This window comes from Varanus komodoensis, unplaced genomic scaffold, assembly GCF_004798865.1.
Source record: "Varanus komodoensis strain SLA01 unplaced genomic scaffold, ASM479886v1 scaffold46_1, whole genome shotgun sequence".
In the NCBI taxonomy this organism is placed as follows: domain Eukaryota; kingdom Metazoa; phylum Chordata; class Lepidosauria; order Squamata; family Varanidae; genus Varanus; species Varanus komodoensis.
This window is the reverse complement of record NW_025336043.1, coordinates 1,063,294-1,084,182: the sequence shown is the minus strand read 5'-3', so window position 1 is coordinate 1,084,182 and position 20,889 is coordinate 1,063,294. Positions and strand designations below refer to the sequence as shown.

Below are 20,889 nucleotides of genomic sequence, written 5' to 3'. Positions count from 1 at the left end.
CCCCTTGCCCGGCTCGGGCATCTTTGCTGCCGCCGGAGCGTCAAGCCTGGGTCACGCAGGCCGCGGAGGGGCCGCCAGCGCCTGCCCCGCCAGTGGACCAAGCGGGCAGAGGGTCTAGCTCGGCGGGGCGATGCTCGGCGCTCCTCTACGCGCGGGGGAAGCGGCCCGCTCGGGTCTTGGGCCGTCCCGCGCACCCTCGCCTGAAAGCCGCCGCGGAGGGCAGGAGACGCGCCTCGGGGCCTGCTCGCTCGCGTTGGGCCTGCCGCTTCGCCGAAGCCTCGTTGCCCGGCGGAGCTTCCCGTTGCCGTGGAGACGAGCGCCTCCGCGCCCCTCCTCTCCGCGCGCGCCCTTATGACGCCACAGAGGCGGGCGAGGCTGCCAGCGCGCAGGAGGAGCGGGGAGCGCGGCCAGGGGCTCTGATTGGCCGGATTTGAATAACAGCAGGCCGCGCGGCGGATGCCGGGAAGTGGGAGCGAACGTTCAAACCGATGCTTGGCGTGGCGGCCTCGGCGCGATGAAGGCGGCTGCGTGAGTGCGGGCGGCGGGCGGCGGGCGGCGGGCGGCGGGCGGCTCCCCACCGCAGGGACGGAAGCAGCTGGTTCCCGAGCTGCATCCGAGGAAGGGCTGAGGCTTGGGGCTCGCAGAATCGCTTCTTGGGAAGGGGCCTGGAAGTCGCTGGACCCAGCCCGCTGCGGGCGCGACTCGAGCCTCGGTCCGAAGACCGGCCAGGCCCTAGTCCACGTTCCTCGCCCGCTGCGGCGGGGGCAGGCGCTTGAGGGCGCCTTTCCTTTGTCGAGCGAATTATTCCAAAGTGCTGCCCGTGAAGCGGCGGTTTAAACTGTCGTGTAGCTCTTGCCGTTATAATAGCCGCCTTAATGTAGACGAAAGTTCCGGAAGTAAATAAAATAAAGAGTTTAGTTTATGCAAATCTTAACAGTAAATTTTAGTTGAAACCTAGGTCGATACAGAAGCCATGAAATAAACAGCCAGTCTCCGTTCTCTTAAACCCTACCTAGACAGCGGGAACCTGAAGACAGTTCCCCGTGCTCTGGTAACTTCCAAATGGATTATTGTAATGCGCTCTACGTGGGGCTGCCCTTGAAGATGGTCCAGCAATTGCAACTGGTGCAGAATCGGGCTGCTCGCTTGGTAACTGGTCCTGCCAGAGCGGCCCATATAACACCAGTGCTGGCCCGGGCCCAATTCGAGGTGCTTATATTGACATATAAAGCCCTAATGGCTTGGGGCCTGGCTATCTGAAGTACCCTCTGCACCCTTATATACCTACCTGCCCCCTTAGATCAGATCAGGAGGCCCTTCTACGTGTTCCACCCCTCAGGGAGATGAGAGGGGTGGCAACCAGGTGAAGGGCCTTTGCTGCTGCTGCTCCCCATCTCTGGAACTCCCTCACTAGGGAAATTCGCCTGGCGCCATCTCTATTCTCCTTTCAGCGCCAGGCGAAGACATATCTTTTTAGGAAATTTTTTAATGTTTAGTCTGTATACTGTAGCCCTTTTTAATTGTTTTATAGATGTTTAATTTATTACGTTTTAATTGGTTTTTAATGTGCTTTTACTTTGTTGGTATGTTTTACACTGTAAGCCGCCTAGGAAGGCCTTGGCAAACATAGGTGGCCTATAAATATATGTAAATAAATTAAGGGAGATGTGGTCAAAGGTGTACAGAATGGTGCCTGGACTAGAGAAAGTTTTCCTGCCCGTCTCATAATGCTAGAACCCAGCTGAAGCTGATAGGTGGGAGCAGCAGGACAGATCAAAGGGAGGGTGTCTTCACAACATGTATGTCAGGTGATAAGATTCACTTGCAGGAGATGTAGCAACAGCCCCCAATTGGGATGGCTTTAGAAGAGGATTGGACACATTCATGGGGGAGGAGAGTATCAGTAGCTGATGGTCCTGATGGAGTGGAGGCCTGTGTATACCTGGGACTGGGGAACATGGCGCGGGGAGGATGGGACAACAGCGCTGTTGTTGCTCTCATGCCCTGCTTGTGGGTTTCCCATGGACAGTGGCTGGCTACTGCATGAACAGAATGCTTGACTAGATGGGACCCTCCCCCCCTTTGTCCAATATGGTACTTACCCCTTCTGCGAAGATTAATAGCACTACAGCAGCCTGAGCAACTGCAGATAACTGTCAACATAGTGTGGGAAACTTTTCCAAAATATATCGTGATAGAACGTTTTCCATCCCCCACCTCCCTGGCTGTGAGGTGACAAGCTGGCTGCCCATCTCTATAGCATGTGCTCCAAATAAGTAGTGACCTCTTTGGGGACGATGACCAGTTGCTAAAGAGGGGGGGGTTAGGGTCATGTACTAATATTAGATTTCACATTGACTTCTATTATTCTCTTGGTGGACGTGCAGTTTTATAGACTTAGGCAATTAAGAGCAATAGGTCCCCCTCATCAGGAAGTTACTCTGTAGCTTTCAACAGCACAGCGATGATACAGACAGAAGCAAAGATGAACAGTGACTTCTGACCAAATAAATGCATATTGCATTTTCTTTTTAAAAATTCTAAGATATGAATGCAACGAAGTGGGCTCTGTTGTTTCAGATGTTTTCTTCATTCCTTTGTTCACGCTTCTTTGAGCATTTAAGATTGGCTTATGGCCGTGCCTAGACTGCATTCAACTTTAGCCAAGCTACAATGCTGGAGAAACAGCTTGTGGTGTCTTCTAAAATGAAATGCATCATGCACCATATTTTATTAGCACTAATAGTTTATAATTCTGACCTTCATTAACTGTGAATGCCCTTCCTGGTGGTTCATGGTCAACACGGCCCTTTTGACACTCTTTTTTGTGGCTGCGATGCAGTAATCATATTTGTTTTCTGTAGTGCCTCTCTCAGTTTTTGGCTGGCCTGTCTGATATTTGGTGCCTTTTCATTTTCAGGAGAACAAAACCCCCTCGGAAACATACACCAAAGAAACCATCCAGCAACAGCTTGAAGGACCCTGTTGGGGTAAGCAGCTGCCGCAGGGCAGAGTGGATTCCTTAGTCTGCAGCACAGCGCTGCTTCTACACCCAGCCTCCTCCTGTATGTGTTACATGCCAGTCTGATAGCAGGTAAACCATAGTTTAACACTGTGTGGGTACACCAAACCGTATGTCACAACAGGCCCTCGGTGCAGGCCTAGCAGCGTGTGCCAGTAAGGGGAGGAGGAAACCCATGCACCTGAGGCGTCTTGTACGCCCTTCCTGCACCGTGCATGTAGTGCCAAATCACAGGTCAGTGTCGTGCGAACGTTGAGCCTTGAACCAAGTCAGGGCACGTCTTAGCTTTTGCTGTGAGATAGAGGCCTGTCCTTTGTGCTCTGCTGAGGACAAAAGGGCAGGATGTGGAGAGGGCTTAACATCCAGTCTTTCCAGGTTTCGGACAGCAGCTCCTTTCTCAGCTTCTCTGTGTTAGGATTATTTCAAGCGGAGGTGCGTGGGCAGCATGCGTTCTGTCTATGACCAGTGTGAACTGGTGCGTTGACTGCAAGCCAGTGGCCTCACCTCCTCTTCTGGCACCACTAGATGCTCTTTGAGGCTGATTATTGCTAGTACAGGATCATGAGCCTAGGGAGGCAGTGGGCTCCCCCACACTGGAGGCATTCCAGATGCAGCTGGGCAGCCACCTGTCAGGGATGGGTTAACTGGGAGCCCTGCACTGAGCAGGGGGTTGGGCCAACAGCCTTCCTGGCTCCTCCCGAGATGGAGATGATGCCAAGTTATTTGCCTAGGTGAGCTTCGGCAGGGCACTTGGAGCCGCTCTTCAGACTCTGTCATACTGATACCCCACTCCCAAGGACAGTTACTCAGGCGCACAGCTCATTGCTGATGTGCAAACTTGGAAAGCTGTTGGAGAGAGCGCATTCACCTTTCAAGGTTCAGCAAGGCTTGGAATATCCAAGCCCTGGCACTTGTTAAACATGGGCTTCTTCCTCTTAGGTATACTGCCGGGTGCGCCCAGTCAGTGTGCCAGACCAGGAGTGCTGCATAGAAGTGATCAGCAGCACAACTGTCCAGGTTCACCCACCTGACGGCTACCGCATCAGCCGCAATGGGGAGTATAAAGAGGTAAAACTGAAATGCTGCTGGAAACTGGAGCGAAAAACTGTGGTTCTGATGTGTGAAGGCTGAAATCTGTGTAATATTCAGTGAAGTCAGAAGGGACAGGAGAGGAGACAGCAACAGTGGGATCCTAGAACGGGTTGCTGTAGGACAAATGCCCCATTCATGCCAATGTGGGAGCCCTGCTGGATCGGGCCACAGTGGCTGACCTGCGGGAAGCAGGAGAGGAGTGCAAAATCATCCCCCCCCCCACTTTACCCAGCAGTAGGTATCCAGGGGTGGCCTTCCTTCAGAACCGAGGGAGGCTGCAGCCCTCACCTTTGTGATGGATTGGTCAGAATCCTTTTGAGAGCCCTTGGGTGACTGGCCATCCCCGTTTCCTGTGGCATTGACTTCCACAGTCCCTGGATCTGCCCCCACTCAGCTTGCCCGCAGGACTGTGGGCACCTGTATTGTATGAGAGGAGAGGAATCCTCTCTGCACTTCCTCTGCAGCAGGCATTTCTGTTCTGGCTGACCTCAGCAGCTCCACCCTTAAAAAGTTGAGGGGGAGAATTTTATGGGAGCAAGCCCACCCCACCTGAGTGGCAACTGACTGACGAAGCATCAGATACCCGCAGTTCAGGAGTGAGAGCAAAATGCAGATTGACTGCCCCTCGTAACAGCTTGCTGGCTTCCTCCCTAGGTTCAGTATTCATTTAAAGAAGTGTTTGGCACCACCATTTCTCAGAGGCGTGTCTTTGACGTGGTTGCTAGGCCTCTAGTGGAAGACCTCATCCATGGGAAAAACGGTATGCCATATGCTGGGGCTATTTTGGGTTCTAGGACCAGCGGCCGGCATTTTCTACCTCATGCACAGGCGCGCTTGTCCTGTATCTGCATGACACTGATTGAAAGGATGTTTAATTGTATCTGGTGCAGACATTACAAATCAACAGAAAGGTGCTTTTGTTTGGTCGTCTGCTTTTGTAACAAGTGCATTTGAACTATGTTGCTTTGGGCTTAACAACAACATTTATAACCTACTTTTCTTCAAGACATCCCTGAGGCAGGAATTGAGGGAAATAGCTGGCATGTTATCAAAACTATTTTCCTAGCTGCAAATCCTGTGCCATACCTATTTCTTTTTTAAAAAGCAAAAATGTGCTCTCTTCTCCTCTGGGGTGCGATCTTCTTGGAGAAGCTTCTGTTTCAGGCTTGAGGAAAGGTGAGCTTTTTCAGAACAGCTCCTTGCTGGAAGGGCTTTGCCCAGGAGAGGTTCCGTGTGTAAGGCCTGTGAAGTATTACTTTACGTTGTGTATTTCATGAGCGGAGCCGGGAGCCAGACTAGATGGCCTGGGAGAGTCCCCTTCTGACTCGCTCTGTTTCCAAGTGTACCTTGTTTCTGTGGGCCTATTCATAGAAACAGAGCGAGTCAGAAGGGGTCTCCGGGGCCATCTAGTCTGACCCCCGGCACCAGCCGGCTCCGCTCACGACATGCCCACCATGTGCATGTCCAGCCTAGCCTTGAACGCCCTCACCGATGGGGCCTCAACTGCAGGGTCCTTCTTGGCAAACGCTGCTTAGGAGATACTGGTAGAACGTGCGGGCGCCACTCTGGCATGGCAAAATCCTGCGGGTAAAGCCTTCTGATAAGCAGTGACAGTGGCTCTGTATCTTTGCACCTCAGGTATCCTCTTTACATACGGCGTCACAGGGAGTGGGAAAACCCACACCATGACGGGTTCCCCAGGTGAAGGCGGGCTGCTTCCTCGCTGCCTAGATATGATCTTCAACAGTATAGGGTCGCTGCAGGCCAAGCGATACGTAAGTCCCGCTCTCCTGTGCCGAGTGGCAGCTGCTGGTTACATCCTGTGCTGGTGGGAAGTTGCCTCTGAGGGCGGGGAGAGCAGCTGGCGCGTCCTCCTCGTGGCTCCCCTTTCCTCAGTCTGGTGTGCTCCAGGCATGGTGGGCCATTCTCCGAATTCCGGATGGTTGGCTATGCAGGTTGGGGCGGATGGGAGTTGGAGCCCCAAGCATCTGGAATGCATTTGCGTGGGAAGGCTGTGACGGCCGGTGCGGTTCAGACATGGCAAAAGCAGGCTGAAGGGAAGAGAGCAACTTGTCTCTCGGATTTTAAATAACTCAGTTTACAATAACACCGGCTGCATTTTAAGTCCGGTGCTCTCCATCAAGGATGCCAGAATTGTTTTGGTTTGGCTGACTGGATGAGAGCGAGGCACGTTTGTATAGCAAGCGCAGGCTCAAGTTGCCCTGCCTTCCTGTCAAGAAAGTCTAGTCTGGAAGAGCATATGAATAGCACCCTATTGCCATGCCCTGAGTACAGCTGCACACTCTGTGCCCCCAGGTTTTCAAGCTTGATGATAAGAATGGGGTCGAGGTGCAGTGCGAGGTGGATGCTTTGCTTGAACGCCAGAAACGAGAAGCTTTTCCGATTCCAAAAACACCATCTGGCAAGTAAGCAGCTGCGGCGGGCTGGGGCCCTCTAGTCTCAACCACGGATGCTTTGTCAAATAAGGAAACCGCGAGGCCCGTTTTGTGTATGTGCGTGGTTTTTTTTTAAGCAGGCGGCAGATTGACCCTGAAATTGCTGACATGATTAATGTGCAAGACAACTGCAAAGTGGAGGAAGTTGATGATGACAACGTCTACAGCGTGTTTGTCTCTTACATCGAAATCTATAACAATTACATCTATGACCTTCTGGAGGAGCCGCCCTTTGACCCCTCCAAGCCAAAGTGAGTGCCGCTTCTTGAGCGTGGCCCCTTGTGGCAGTGAACCAGGCGCCGGCTGCCTGGCGGCCCAGTGGCTGGCATTCCCGAGCCAGCTGGCCCTCGGTTTGATGCTCTGGGGACAGGTGCGTGGTGTGTGTTGGTAGGGCATCAGGCTGAGATGGAAATTGGGAAGTTACGCCCTCGCAGAGAAGGAACAGCTAGATTCGGTTTTGGTGCTGAGGCAGGCCAACCCTGGCTTTCAAACATGCTGCATTCTCTGTGAGCCTTCCCGGAAGTCTCTCGCAGCAGAACGTGTGGGAGACACCCTGGAGCTCCAGTTGTTGTCGGGGCTGGCACTGCCCACTGCCGGATCCAAAAGTCTTGTCCAGCTTAACTTTTCCGGTTTCTGAAACTTCAGCCACCTTCTAACAACAGGCAGAAATATCTCCTGGTGTTGCAATGGTTGCCGCTGTCCCCAAGTTCCTTGGAAAATGCTCTTCCTTTAGTCAGTGAGCAGAAGTCACTACTGCGGGACTTGACTCTCTCATATTTTCTTGGTAGGTGGAACAGCTGCGGCACTCCAGTGCGAAGCGTTGAGTTTACGTATGTGCACCTGCTCTTTTCCCCCATTGCAGTCAGGCCGGCTGGCTCCCACCCAGTAGAGCTCCTTGTCCCTGCTGATGTGACGTCTGCCTTCTTTCCTAACACGGACATTTCCTGTCGATAGTTTGCATGGGCCAGAGCAGTGTTTCAACGGCCTGCACAGCCATCCTCCCTGTCGCTTGCCTGAACGTGCTAACCCAGGCCGGCAAGTCGTGCTGTTGCTGACGGCAAGGTCGTGCCTGCCTCGTCTGCTGGCCCGGCGGTAGCAATCAGGGCAGGCACTGCTGGCGGTCCCCCTCATGGGCCCCCTTCCCCTTGCAGGCTTCCCCAGTCCAAAATTCTCCGCGAGGATCAGAATCACAACATGTATGTTGCGGGATGCACAGAAGTAGAAGTCAAATCCACGGAGGAAGCTTTTGAAGTCTTCTGGAGAGGTAGGCCTTGCAGCAGAGGCCAGACCTGGCGGGGGTGGGGATTGCCGCACGAGGGAGCGTCCTGTATGCGTGTCAGTGGCCTTGGCCACCCGCCCTGCATTGTTCGTTCTGCCCATCAGGCTAGCCTTCAAGGGGAAGAGGCTGGGGAGGCCTTGGGATAACTCGCGTCGCAGTCTCCGGTCCCTTTTGCTCCCCATCACTCACCTGAAGGCCGCCTTCTCCACAGCAGAGTTCCTGGCCTTGCAGAGTAGCCGTGACGAATCTTCCCTCTCCAGCTGTGGGGGCAATTCCCCCATTCCAAGCTTGAAGGGGCACTCCAAGGGAATTCAAATTGCCTTCAGGGCCCTGGGACACAGGCTGGAGGTGTGGGATTGCTCCTGAAGTCGAGTGTTGCACTGGGTTTTGCTTTGCTTGGCACTGCTAGTGTATTCCGTTGCCTAGCCCTGCAGTTCTAGGAAGAGGGGCAAGGTATTTCTTAGCTTAATAGACCTCCTGTGGCCTTATGTATTTGCCTCTGCCTCTTTCTACAACTAAAAGGCCCAGATATATTGGCCGTTTTCATAGAGATGGTGGCCAGCCGGGCTTGTTTAGGGGACTTTTTCCCTACCTTTTCCAGCTGCCCAATATCCTTTCTGAGATGTGCTGGCCAGAATAGCAGAAAGTACGCCAGATGTGGCCGAGTTAGGGAGTTAACTGCCCATTTGCAGCCCTGCTTGACTTGAGGAATTCTTCATACGCAGGCCAGAAGAAACGGCGCATTGCAAACACGCAGCTGAACCGCGAGTCCAGCCGCTCGCACAGTGTGTTCCTCATTAAGCTGGCCCAGGCGCCTTTGGACGCTGATGGAGACAATGTGCTGCAGGTAACAGGGGGGGGGTTGATTTCCGGAGAGGGCAGTTGTAACCGCCGTGCATCGGCCACCGTTCCCACGTGGTGGTGTGTGGGCGGCTCTCTGGCTTCGTCCCTGACCACCAGCCTCTTGCAGGAGAGGGAGCTGATCACCCTGAGCCAGTTGTCTCTGGTCGACCTGGCAGGGAGTGAGCGAACAAACAGGACCAAAGCCGAAGGGAGCCGGCTGCGTGAAGCAGGTGGGTGACCTCGCTGCCTTTCTGCCCAGCCTCTGCTGGACCCCCCTGGTATGGGAGGCGACCCCCCATGGGAAAGCGCACTCTGGGCAAGCAAGCAGGGGAGCTGCGGCCCCTTGGAGCGGCCCTCTGAGCAGCAGCCAGCAGGACTGGCTCCCCCCACATCTGCCAGGCTAGGGAAGTGCTCACGGCCTTCGAGCGAGGCTCTTCTGCAAGGCCGGGAATGAGACCTTCGCTGGCGCTCTGCTCAGGGCGGGCCATGGGCAAAGTGCCCCTGCAGCGTGCTGCTGCCCGCCCCTTTTGGGTGCTCGCCCAATTCTTCAGCCGTTGGCAGTCGAGCTTCCTTTCTCGGGTCCCTGGGCACCCATTGCACCTCCCAGTAGATGCAGCTTTTAAGAGCAGGATCTCAGCAAATGCTGCCGCCGAGCGAGGATTCCTTTTGTCCTGAGAGCCTGGCCTAACGGGAGCCGGACTTTCAGATCCTCTCATCTCTGGAGAGTCCCCCAAACTCTTCATTTCAAGGGAGAATATGGGGAGCATCTTCTAGGTGGAAGAGCTGCAGAAGAGAAGTCCATCTGGGAGGAAGGTGTCCTTTTCTTAGGCACAGGCCAACCAGAGTAATGGTTCATTGCGCTACCACTCCGGCTGCAGCCAGGTTGGCCTTTAACTCTTCAGAACCTTCCTAGAGAGCACAGCTTATTGGGCAAAATAAGAGTACAATGCATGTAAATGGATTTTGTGGACAGGGGTTGCTCTCACCAGCCTGGTCTGGGAGAGTGAGAGCTCCTTCCCAGCCAGAGCACTCCAAAGCGCAGGCTCTGTCTCTCCTCTTCCAGTGGGAGGGGCAACCCCAAAGGATCCAGAAAGCTACCCTGGCTCTCCCTAAGGACAGGGCATTTGCAACTTGAAACTCCTGTTGTTTCAAGCAGCCTTGTGGGTGCAGCATCGGCTTGGACTTCCCTCTTTCTTTCTTACAGGTAATATAAATCAGTCGCTGATGACGCTAAGAACCTGCATTGAGGCTCTGCGGGAGAACCAAACGTACGGGACCAACAAGGTATTGCGCTTGTCCGTCTCTGTCGTGTGCCCTGAGCTGTTGTTTCTGGGAAGTTGATCTTTGCGAAACTCTTCCCTTAGATGGTCCCTTATCGAGACTCCAAACTGACCCACCTGTTCAAGAACTATTTTGATGGAGAAGGGAAAGTGCGTATGATCGTCTGTGTGAACCCAAAGGCTGAAGACTATGATGAGAGTTTGGTAACTAGATCTGACTTTAACTTGCGTGATTTAAGCCTACTGAAATTGGTGTTAACTAGACTGTTTCTGATGTGGTTTAAAAAAAAATGCACAATTGCTCTTGATCTGAGCTGCCTTTTAAGAGCAGCATCGTAGTATGTGGGTGTGTTCTTATGACCTGTTTTTGAACTGTAAACCACCCAGAGCTTTGGCTGTGGGGTGGTATAGAAATGAAGCACGTCCTTAAATAAACCTGTGCTCTGGGAGAAATGACACTTTGTGGGCCCACTGTGTGGTTTGTTAACGTGGCCGTTTCCTCTTGGAGTGTGCGGTAAGCACTGAGTCTTGCGTCCCCATAAATATTGCTCTTTTGCAGCAAGTACTGCGATTTGCCGAAATCACCCAGGAGGTCGAGGTCACAAGGCCTGCAGATAAGCCCCTGTGTGGATTAACGCCTGGTCGGCGGCTTAAGAACCAGGCCTTCAGGGAGGAGCTTTCACGGCAGCTGGAACTGCGCGGTGGACCGATCGGCAGAGGTAAATCTTGGGGGGCTGTTGGGGCGGCCCGACATTGGCTGAGTTCTGCGGGTCGGCCAGTCCCCACTGAAATGGTCTCTCAGCCTTGCTTAGCCCCCGGGGCTGGACTGGACTGGACTGGACTGGACTGGGGCTGAAAGCCGCTGGGGTGCCCAAGGGGAGTGGGCCAAGTCGGCGGCCTCTCTTCCCCGCTGCCTCCCAGTCGCCGGGCAGCGCAGGGAGCTCTTCGAAGAAGTCCTTGGGCTGCTGTGGCCCGGCGGCCCTCGCGTGTGTCTGTGCGCGCTGTGCGGCTGGACTGGCACGTGGCTGCCGTGGGGGGGCGCCCTCTTCTGAGCCGCACCGCTGCAGCAGGTCCAGGCGTCAGGTGGGCGCAGAGGCCGATCTGGGGCCGCGCAATAAACCCGCCCTGCTGGGCCTCCTTCGCAGAGCGGGAGCCGTCCGTCACGGAGATGCTCCTGCAGAGTTTTCCTCCAATGCCATCTTGCGAACTCCTGGACATCAACGATGACCAGACGCTTCCTCGGCTGATAGCAGTGCTCGAAAAACGCCACCACATCCGGCAGGTGCTGACCGAAGAGTTTGCCAAGAACGGTGAGCCTTGGGGGGGGCGGGCTTTCTGGCACTCCCCAGCCAGGCGTGGAGGCAGGCAGCTGCTTCCCGCTCGGTGAGGGGGCGCCCGCGGGGGACTCGTTGCAGCTGCCCCCCTGCCTCGCTGATCCTTAGCAGTGCAGGCCCACGGCAAGGGCAGTTTGCTTTCTGGCCTGGAGAGCGTTCCCAGTGCGCAGAGCAGAATATCTGCCATAAAAATCACCCGACATTCCGGCTGCCCTTCAAACTGTGGCACGGTGCCCCCACGCCGAGTTTGCCTCTCAGGTGCGACTCCGGCCCGGTGGGTTGCAAGGAGCTTCGCCAGGCGCGAGCCCTGGGCTCCTCTAGCGAGTGTGAGCCACCCTCAGGCAGCAGGGGGAAAGGTTCACATGTCGCCTTCCGCTGCAGTCCTTTCTGTCAAGAGCATGCTGCAAGAGCTCGACGCCAGCATCGTCTCCAAGGAGAACTACGCGCAAGTGAGGATGGCTGAGAAGGAGAAGCTAGTTGCGGGGCAGAAAACAGAGATTGAGCGCCTGGAAAAGAGGGCAAAGACGCTGGAATACAAGGTAAGGTGCACACCCCCATCTGGGCTTTCTAAGCAGACGTCCTGCATAAGACAAACTGGTATTTTGATTGCACTCAGATTTCTTGCTTCAGAGTTAGATCTTATTTGTTCTTAAGAAGTGTTGCTTTTTCCTCCTATTTTGATGAGCTGTACAACAGCAAGGGAAGGTTTTCCTCTTGCACCACAAGGCAGGGGCTAATTCAGTGTGTCTGGTGGCTAGCTGTGCACTGGCTATTCCAGAAAAGTGTCTTTTGCTAAATGGGATGTGTGGGGTGAGCGTTCCAAACAAGGCCTGCACTTTCTCTTTGCAGATCGACATCTTGGAGAAAACGACAGCCATTTATGAAGAGGAGAAGCGCAACTTGCAGCAGGAGCTGGAGAGCAAGAACCAGAAGCTGCAGCGGCAGGTGTCTGACAAGCGCCGGCTGGAGGCCCGGCTGCAGGGCATGGTGACGGAGACGACGACGAGGTGGGAGAAGGAGTGTGTAAGTGCCATGGCCTCTGAGGCCCCGCCTCCCCCCTACAGGAAACCCCCCTGCAGAAGGCGCTCCCCTGGCCGGGCTCCTGCGGGGTCCTCCCGAAGGGCCAGAAGGAGTTGCAATCCTCCCGGACCGGAGAGGCAGGGCCGAAGGCAGAGGTGGCGTTTGGCTGCAAGGGCACAGCCCCTTTCCCGCCCAAATCAATGGAGCTGTTGAGGGCGATGCTCAGTGTTCGCAGCCAGCCAGCCAGCCAGCCAGCCTCCCAGGCCTGGGGTGCGCATGTGCTAACCAAAAACAGAGCAGCCGGAGGGTCAGGGAATGCAGGGGTGTCCCGGTGGCAGGGTCGCCCTGCTCGTAGCTCCCTCATGCAGATGGAGAGCACACACCTCTTTACAAGGGGGTCCCCTTCTGGTCAGCCATGCCGGAGGAGGAGGAAGGGGGGCATGAATCCTCTCCTGGACCAGCCGTTCAGAACCTGGCCCCTTGCAGCCCATGCAGCATGCTGCCCTGCAGGAGAAGCACTCATGCGCAGGGACAGGGAGTTCCGAGCCTGGCCCCAAAGATGGGCAAGAGCCTGGCACCCGGCACGGAGCCAGCAGCTGGCAGGATCCCCACTGTGTTACCATCCTAACAGGACTGTTCTCTCTCCCAGGAACGGCGCGTGGCCGCTAAGCAGCTGGAGATGCAGAACAAGCTCTGGGTGAAAGATGAGAAGCTGAAGCAGCTCAAGGCCATTGTCACAGAGCCCAAGGGCAGCAAGCCAGAGAGGCCTTCTCGGGAGAAAGACCGGGAGAAGGCCCTGCCGCGGTCCCTGTCCCCGCCGCCAGTCCCTGTGAGTGGGCCCTCGTTCTCTGGGCAGCGCGTGGGGCCGCGGCTGGGGCGCAGGCAGGACTCGAGGGCGTGTGTGACTCCTTGCGGCTGGAGAGTGTAGATTGCGAGCTAGCGTGACCGGGAGCCGGCCAAGATCCTCCCTCCTCCCCGCATCCCTGAGCACCTGGCAGGTCGTCTCCCCCTTGCAGGTCCTCTTAGCCTGATTGGAAGAACGTGGGGCTGTGCCTGTGCGGAGGCCGGGCCGCCTCTCCCCGCAGGCGCTGGCCCGGGGCCTCCCGCGCACCAGCCTCACTAACCGCCCTTCTCTTCAGTCTTCCAGTCCCTGCGGCAGGCGGCTCCCTAACGTCAACAACCACCACTGCCTGCCTCCCGCTGCTGGCCAGGCCCCGCTGCACAGGCGCTCTAACTCCTGCAGCAGCATCTCCGTGGCCTCCTGCGTCTCGGAGTGGGAGCAGAGGACGCCCGCACCGGCCAGCCAGCAGCCCCGCAGCACCCGGAGCAGGCCGCCGGAGCCCGAGCGAGCTCGGCCCTGGGGCGTGTCAGACAGAAGGCAGGGCGCCTGCTGCACCGGAGCCCTCACGGCCCCCGGCGCCAGGGAGGCCCTCGAGGTAGAAGAGGAGCCGTGCTGCAGGGTTAGTGCTCCTCCCGGCCGCGGCTGGGGCAGGCAAGGTCGCCCGGTCTCGCCAAGGCGGCGGCGGGCGGCCGTTGCGGGGGCCCCGCGTGGAATGCCGGCGTCGCCCCGAGCCGCCCCTGCCGACGCGGCCCGGCTCGCCGCAGGCGGAGGATTCCAAAGCCAGTGCCTTGCACGGTGCAGGAAGGTGTGGCCCAGCCCGGCCCGGCCCTAAGGAGCCTGCGTGCCCTGGCGTGTTTCTGGGGGGCCCTGCGGCCTCCCTGGGCGAGCGGCGGCGGCCACGTGTGCCGCCGTCCCTCCGCCTGAGGTCCTGGGCCGGCGGCGCAAACGGGATGAATGCGGATTTCAGCCCACGCTCTTCCGGGCGCGGCGCTGGTTCTGCCGCCAGCCGGCTGCCCCAGAGCCAAGCCGTTTGGAAGGCCCAGCCGTCTCGTCTCGTCTCCCCCGGCCTGTGCGCGCGGTGCAGCGGCTTCCGTGCGGCTGTTGTCCTCAGGGACTGGCAGGGTCAGGCGCGGGGCTTGCGGCACAAACCGGCCCTTCGTTTTCTCAGCCGCCTAGTCGAAAGGCGGTGGGGAGGGATCACGCGGCCCAGCTGCAGCCTGCTCGGAAGCGTCTTAAGCTGCGCCGTGGGCTCGGGTCGTGCCGCAGCCTCAGTGCACGGTGGGCCGTGCGGCCCATCGGCCTCCAGCCCGGCTCTTGCTCGTCAACCCGGCGGCTGCTGCGTGGAAGCTGCCCGTGCTGCCGCTCGCCCCTCGAGGCCAGCCAACCGCTGTGCTGCTGGCGCTGGCTGGCCCCGTCTGCACGGGCCCCTGCCTGGGCGGCACTGGGGGCGAGGCAGGGTCCTGCTGCGGCTTGGCCCCAAGCTGTGGGGCCCCCCGGGGCCGGCCGCTGGTGCTGCGTGTCCCGTTCCCAGGGCTGCAGCTGCTGGAGAATCAGGTGGGCCAGGCTGCTTCTGCAGAGCGCACATGCCGGGAGGCCAGGACTTCTGCTGCCGCACGCAGGAGGAATGCGGGGGTCTGCCAGCGGGGGGTGAGACCATGGGGGCTGCCTGGCTGGAGCTGGTTCGCCCTGCCCTGCCCTGCCCTGCGGCCTTCCGCTCGCTCATTGTTTTGCCCCCAGGCAGCAGGGCAACAGACCTCTGTGGGGCCCGCTTGTCTTCTGCACAAAGACTGCTTCCAGTCATTTCACATGGATGTTGGACACGGGGAGGGGGGCAAGTGGGGTAAAATCGAGTCCTGTGGGACCCCCACTCCATCGCTGCCAAGGCACAGACCTCTGCCCCACTCCTGGACTTTGCTCTCCAAGTCGGGGCAGGCCCGTGGCGGTGCCTCCAGTTCTCAGCTCCGGCGGCCCACCCAGAGGCACGCCTGGCCAGGTCAATGGACTCTGAGGCTAGAGAGGTCTGGGTGGATGGATCGACTGACCGTGCTCCCTGCGCTCAGCCATGGGGTGACTGGGGCAGCAGCTGTTCGAGTGCCGGGCCGGAAGCCCGAGAGAAAGGCGCTGGGATGGATTAGGGGTGGGGCCAGCCGGCCACCACCCGATCGAGGCCTCGCCCAGGAGGGGGATGCTGCCAAACGGTTTGTGGTTGTGAATCTCTCCTGCTCTCGAGTCGGGCTTTTGCAAGTGGCTGCCTCTCCTGGACTCAGTGGGGTGTCCCCTCCTCCTGAGGGGCAGGAAGCGCTGGAGGGCAGGGGGGCCCTTGTCCCCATCCACGTCCTCGGGTTTTAACCACCCCTTCCTTTCGTGCCCTGACCAGAACGCCCCTCCAGTTCGCCTCCGGCACCGGCGCTCCCGCTCGGCCGGGGAGAGATGGGTGGACCACAAGCCCGCCTCCAACGTGCAGACCGAGACGGTCCTGCAGCCCCACGTGCCCCACGCCATCACCGTGACGGCTGCAAGCGAGAAGGCGCTGGCCAGGTGCGACAAGTACATGCTGACCCACCAGGAGCTGGCCTCAGACGGCGAGATCGAGACCAAGCTGATCAAGGTATGCCTGCCAGCCAGCCAGTGTGGGGCCCCCGAGGCGCTGGGAGTGGGGGCGAGCCTGCAGGCCTGCCCCAAAGCCCGGCAAGGCCCCCATGGGTGCAGCTGACCCATGCCTCCGGAGGGGAGGATAGGCCTTTTCCTCCCGCCGTGGTCGGGGGTTTGCAAAACGACTGCTCGCTCGCTTGCTTGCAGGGCGACGTGTACAAGACCCGGGGAGGCGGCCAGGCGGTCCAGTTCACCGAGATCGAGACCCTGAAGCAGGAGTCTCCCACTGGGTGAGTGGCTTTGCCCGCCCTCCCTGCCCTTGGCCTCCCCCGCAGCATGTGGGCATCCGCGCAGCTGCTGGGAGCCGAAGGCCCAGGCGAGGGGGCCGTCGAGAAGGCCGAGGAGCTCTGTCCGCGGCAGGCTCTCTCTGCCTGCCTTGATTGTGGGGAAAGGCCTCCTGCCGGTCAGCCTTGCCAGCCCCCTTTGAAATGGTCCATTTTCATCTCCCCTGCATGGAGCTGACTGTGGGTTGCAGCATAAATGCATCACGATGGGAAAACCTCACTAGTTCAGCAGCAATAATTGAAAGGCCCCTGAGACCACATCTCAGAAATCGAGGCCCGCCAAAGGACCCGTCGACCCGTCCGGAAGCCTGCCCAGGTGGCCCACCCGGCTGGCCGTCGTGATGGGCCGCTCGTCTCCCGTTGGGCTGGGGCTGGCTTCCCTTCGCAGGGGGCGGCCCGCACACGCCCTCAGTCCTCCCGGCGTGCCTCACCTCTCCCTTGTGGCTTCCAGGCGCAAACGCAGGTCCTCTCCCTCGAGCCCCCTGCCCCCGGAGGAGGCCACAGAATCGGAGTGGACCGACGTGGAAACAAGAGTAAGTCCCAGGAACCGGGCCGGCCTTGGCCTTGGCCTTGGCCTTGGCCGGGGGGGGTGGGGGGGGAGCCGCAGTGTGGGCTCTTGACCACATGGTGCAATCGTGTCCCCGCCAGTGTTCGGTTGCCGTGGAGATGAAAGCCGGATCTCATCTTGGACCCGGGTATCAGCATCATGCCCAGCCCAAGTAAGTGCCCGCCGCCTCCCTGCGGATCGGAGGCGGGTCGCTGCCCCCCGAAGCCTGCGTGTTCCTGAGGAGGCCCGGCGGGGGCCTGCCGCTGGAGGGCGCGTGCTGCTTTCGTGGCGGGGCGAGGGAGGGGCCTCAGGAGCGGCTTGCGATGGCGGTCTGGCCTCTTGCAGCTAGGAGCTGGCCCTGCTGCGGAGGGGACGCTCTTCAGCTCAGGCAGGAAGAGGTGGCAGTTTCACAGGACAGGCAAAACAGGCAGGCAAGAGGGCAGCAGAGGTAAAGGGGGGCAGTCAGCATCTGGAGGGCCCAGGCGGTGCCCCATCGAGACCAGACGGCCCTTGCTGCTTGGGAGTCCTACCCCTGCCGGGCATCGCTCCCTGGCTGCCCCCTGCGTGCGCCTTTCTCGCCTGTTGCCGGGATTGCTGCAGAGACGGCGCCCACGCCCCGGGCCAGGGAGTGGCTGGACCCGAGGGAGCTTTGGGGCTCGAGTGTCTTGGAGTCTCCTGGGATGGGGTGCGGGGGGAGGCTCGGCCTTGGGCCTTTAGCCTGCTGCAGTCCCACGGCGGTTAAGACGGCACTGTTTGGACTTCCTTTGCAGGCGCAGAAGACCATGACGCGCTGGGATTTCTGCTTGGGCGTATGCTGTCACAGTGTTTCAGGCTACATAGCTGGCTATGCTGAGCAGTGGCTAAAGAAAGTCAGTATATAATAAAATACCTCTTTGCCTTGATCTCTATCACAGGACGGAGGGAGATGCCCTCGTTTCTTTCGTCACGCCTCGCCTGCCCCTTCCTGTACTTTCCCCACTTTTTCCCCCCGTAGGCCCACACTTTGCATACGGAAAAGGATTAAGAAACAAGCCAGCCCTAATGAAAAGCACCATGCTGCTATTTATCTGGCTGTCCGAGTGCACTTTAGGCTGTCTGGGTGTTGGCGCTGGGGCGCGGTCCTGGCTTGGCCATTGTGCTCCCAGCATTCCCGGCTCTTGGTTCACGAGAGCGCCGTCCTTGCACGGGCCGCTTTTCACATGGCCTTGTCTCCTCCTCTGCCTTCTGAGCAGCAGGACGGACGGACGGACAGAACAGGCAGGGTTGGCGACCTTCTCTGTCTCGTCTACTATGCATGATTTTAACTTGTCAAGATTAGACAATTGTAGTCAGAGGATTAGATCCGTGTGTAATCTTAGACTGAACTTGCAAATAAAGATGTCACTTGTGGCTTCTTGCGTTTTGTGGCCTTGCACATCCACCCCGACGTGCCTGCCCGTCTCAGGAATAAGGCAAGGAGGTCTCCCCATCCGTTGGTCTGCTAGCAACTATGGCCAGATCGTGGGTTTCCTGTCCGGGACTTGCTCTGCATCCCCACCTGGAAAGACCTGAGGGCCACAGGGGCCAGCGTCGCGGATGCATGTTCGGGTCCCATGTGTGACGCGTTCCGCAGAAGCCCAGCACAACTTCCAGGGGCAGTTCCAGAGAAGCCCAGCATGGACGCATGTGACTCAGGAGGGGGCATTTCTCTCAGAAGGGAGGTGGAGTGAAGCGGAAGGTGAAGTGTTGCGTCTCTCGAAAGCGTGGCTGACGCGCATGTCCTGACGTGCAAGTGCAGGGGCACATGGCTGGGGCTGACGAGTGGCTCCCGGGGGGGCACTTTGGGAGACGGGGGGGGGGGGCAACCCGGGAGTGCGGACATGCTGGGTGCACTGCTGCTGTGTCCATGGGCCAGGATCTAGGGCGGCTGCCCGTGTGTGAGCCGACTTCTCCGAGAGGGGCGTCTGAAGGAGAGATGACGAGAAGCGCTTCTGGGCCCTACTTGCAAGTAAAGGGTTTCCAAATGGCTGGAGGGCAGATGGAGACCATTCGCCACAAAGCCGCCCGCTCTTGCTAGCTGAGAGCATCCTGGGCTCCTGTCGCCTGGCCAGGAACTCCGAAGGGGGTGGTGGACTTCGCTGCCCCCACTGGGGGAACATTCCAGGTGGCAGGTGCCTGCCAGCCTTTGCCCATGACCTGCCGGGGTAACAGCCGCTCTTGCTGTCGGGCTGGCAATTTGTGCATGAAAATGGAACGCGGCTCGGAGCTGCCTGGTGGCGCCGGGCAGGGACAGGTGCCGCTTGCTGAAACGATTCCGAGAGGTGGCTGGGCAACAAATGTTTGCAGTTTCACGGGGTCACACCCCAAGAGAAGAAAGGCAGCGGGGAACCCCAAAGGCCCCCCAGTGGGGAGGAGGGAAGTGCTGTGCTCTTGTGGGGTCCCCCGAAACGCCTGCGGAAGAATGGGGGGCAGCCCCGCCCACACTGCATTTTGCTTTCTGGCCCACTGGGATCGTAGGGGCTTGCGGGCCACGCTGCGCTGCTTGCTGTGCTGTGTGAACCGACGCGCTCTACCCGGACTTTGAATGCGCGGCTGCTATTTACAAGCAGGTAAGCGTTTTGTCCCTTCTTGTGGTCTCGGAGCCTTGAGCCAGTGCAACGGAACCTGCAGGGTTTGTTCTTCCCCGACTTTGAAATCCCACCACAATTTGAGCAAGGCAGTCTCCGCTTTGGAGTCCTTGCAGCCCCCAAAGCAAATGATATTCCACATAATACAAGCCATTAACTATCTTGTTGACACGGCTGTTTATAACGCCGTGTCAACATTGGCTCTGTCAACACGCTGGAGTCACTATTTATGTAGGAGCCGGGCTGGGCACGGCAGCGGAACAACAGAAAAGGGGGGGGGGGAGCGATTCCAGCTGCTGGACAGATGCTCCGGCCACTGCAGCTTCCTCAGAGCAGGTTACGAGACGGGGAGTTGCTCCCTTAAGAGCGTCTCCTGCCCTGGCAGCCTGCCCTGGCATTGCCTGGAGTGGTCCAGCCACTCAGTGTTGCAGTCTCGAAGCAGATGCTGGCACAGCTTGAGCTCCCAGGCCAGCAAGATAAACAGAAGATGCCCGGAATCCCTCCTGCTAGTTGCCAAATGATGAGAAACAAACCCAGGAAATGTGCGCGGCCATCAGACCATTCTTTATTTGTGCCCTGTGTTTAGAACTTGTCCTGCAAGGGAAAAATAAACAATGCTCCCCATAAACAGCATTTTCATTGCTGCTCTAAGAAAAGAGGCTTTCCATTACCTCAGCCCAGGGTAGGAATGACTTTTTCCTGGAGATGCGAATCCCTGTGAATGGGTCGTTCTGGTTTCAAACCAAGCTCTGGGGGTGCAGGGCACCTCTGTGTGTCTGCTAATCTCACTGCTGAGAGCCTCACTCCCAAGGGCTCCCGAGCAGCTGGGCAATCAACCCCCTGCCACCTGCCCTGAGCAGCACAAGCCCAAGCTTGGGGTGCAGCTTCCTTTTCGCTGCTCTCCGCAGCTTTGTTCTGTGGCTGCCTGAGAAAATATTGACTTTGCAACACCTACATTTTGTTCTCTTCCTGAACGCGACAGCTGCTAAGTGCTTTGAAAACACAGATCGCATGTTCCAAGGGAATTGGACAAAGGCTACAATCAAACACTCTCGAATAACTGTGTAAATAACTCCCGTCAACTTTGCTCTCCATGTTTGCCCTGCCAGGGACACGGTTGTTTGGCTGCCTTGGAATGTGTTCGGCTCCAGCAAGGGAAGGAGCCGCAGCAGGTCACCCTAGCGCAACACCACCCTTTCCGCCCGTGGCGGCCCCGCCACCTCGCCGCGCCACCTCTCTGCCTTTTGGCACTGGCCGCCTCTTTGGGCATGAGGCGTTCCTCTTGAAATTATCCCAAATGACTGTGGTAGCCCGCATTTTCTCCTGTGCCTTGCTAAATCTGGGAAATATCTTGGCCTTCAACTTAGCCCCGTGTGTTTCCCAGCCTCCAAAGGACCAAGACACAATCTATTCCTGAGATGAATTTTATTTTTCTGGAATGATTGATAGACCACCTGTAAAGGCAGAAGGTAAAACGGGGACGTGCTGTGCTCGTGCACCTGAAAAGCAGCCCTCCTGGGAAATGCTGCAGAAATCAGTGCTGTGCCCACCACCCAGGAAAGGCGCGGCTGCGGATCCGGCCACATTCCTTCCTGCCCCAGCCCTCTGCCTGCTCCCGGGCAGAGAGGGACGC

The 20,889-nt window shown here is 58.1% G+C and overlaps 1 protein-coding gene across 1 annotated transcript; it reads left to right on the top strand.

Annotated features, from left to right (window-relative positions):
- The first annotated feature begins 491 nt into the window (after nt 1-491).
- KIF23 (kinesin family member 23) lies at nt 492-18,039 on the top strand. Its single transcript, XM_044444888.1, has 24 exons — nt 492-528; nt 2,921-2,990; nt 3,962-4,090; nt 4,769-4,874; nt 5,753-5,889; nt 6,431-6,540; nt 6,651-6,821; nt 7,359-7,400; nt 7,722-7,834; nt 8,575-8,696; nt 8,820-8,922; nt 9,897-9,976; nt 10,057-10,176; nt 10,532-10,691; nt 11,118-11,282; nt 11,688-11,845; nt 12,156-12,329; nt 12,976-13,155; nt 13,466-13,786; nt 15,545-15,775; nt 15,967-16,049; nt 16,555-16,636; nt 16,752-16,822; nt 17,421-18,039. Exons 1-24 carry the CDS (start codon nt 515-517, stop codon nt 17,434-17,436), a joined length of 2,958 nt encoding a protein of 985 aa, XP_044300823.1. The 5' UTR covers nt 492-514; the 3' UTR covers nt 17,437-18,039.
- Nucleotides 18,040-20,889: the final 2,850 nt, after the last annotated feature.

Excerpts from the sequence above, each read along its gene's own strand:
- KIF23 (XM_044444888.1), top strand. Across the intron at positions 2,991-3,961 it reads GCTTGAAGGACCCTGTTGGG|GTATACTGCCGGGTGCGCCC; the intron begins GTAAGCAGCTGC and ends TCTTCCTCTTAG. Across the intron at positions 11,846-12,155 it reads CAAAGACGCTGGAATACAAG|ATCGACATCTTGGAGAAAAC; the intron begins GTAAGGTGCACA and ends TTCTCTTTGCAG.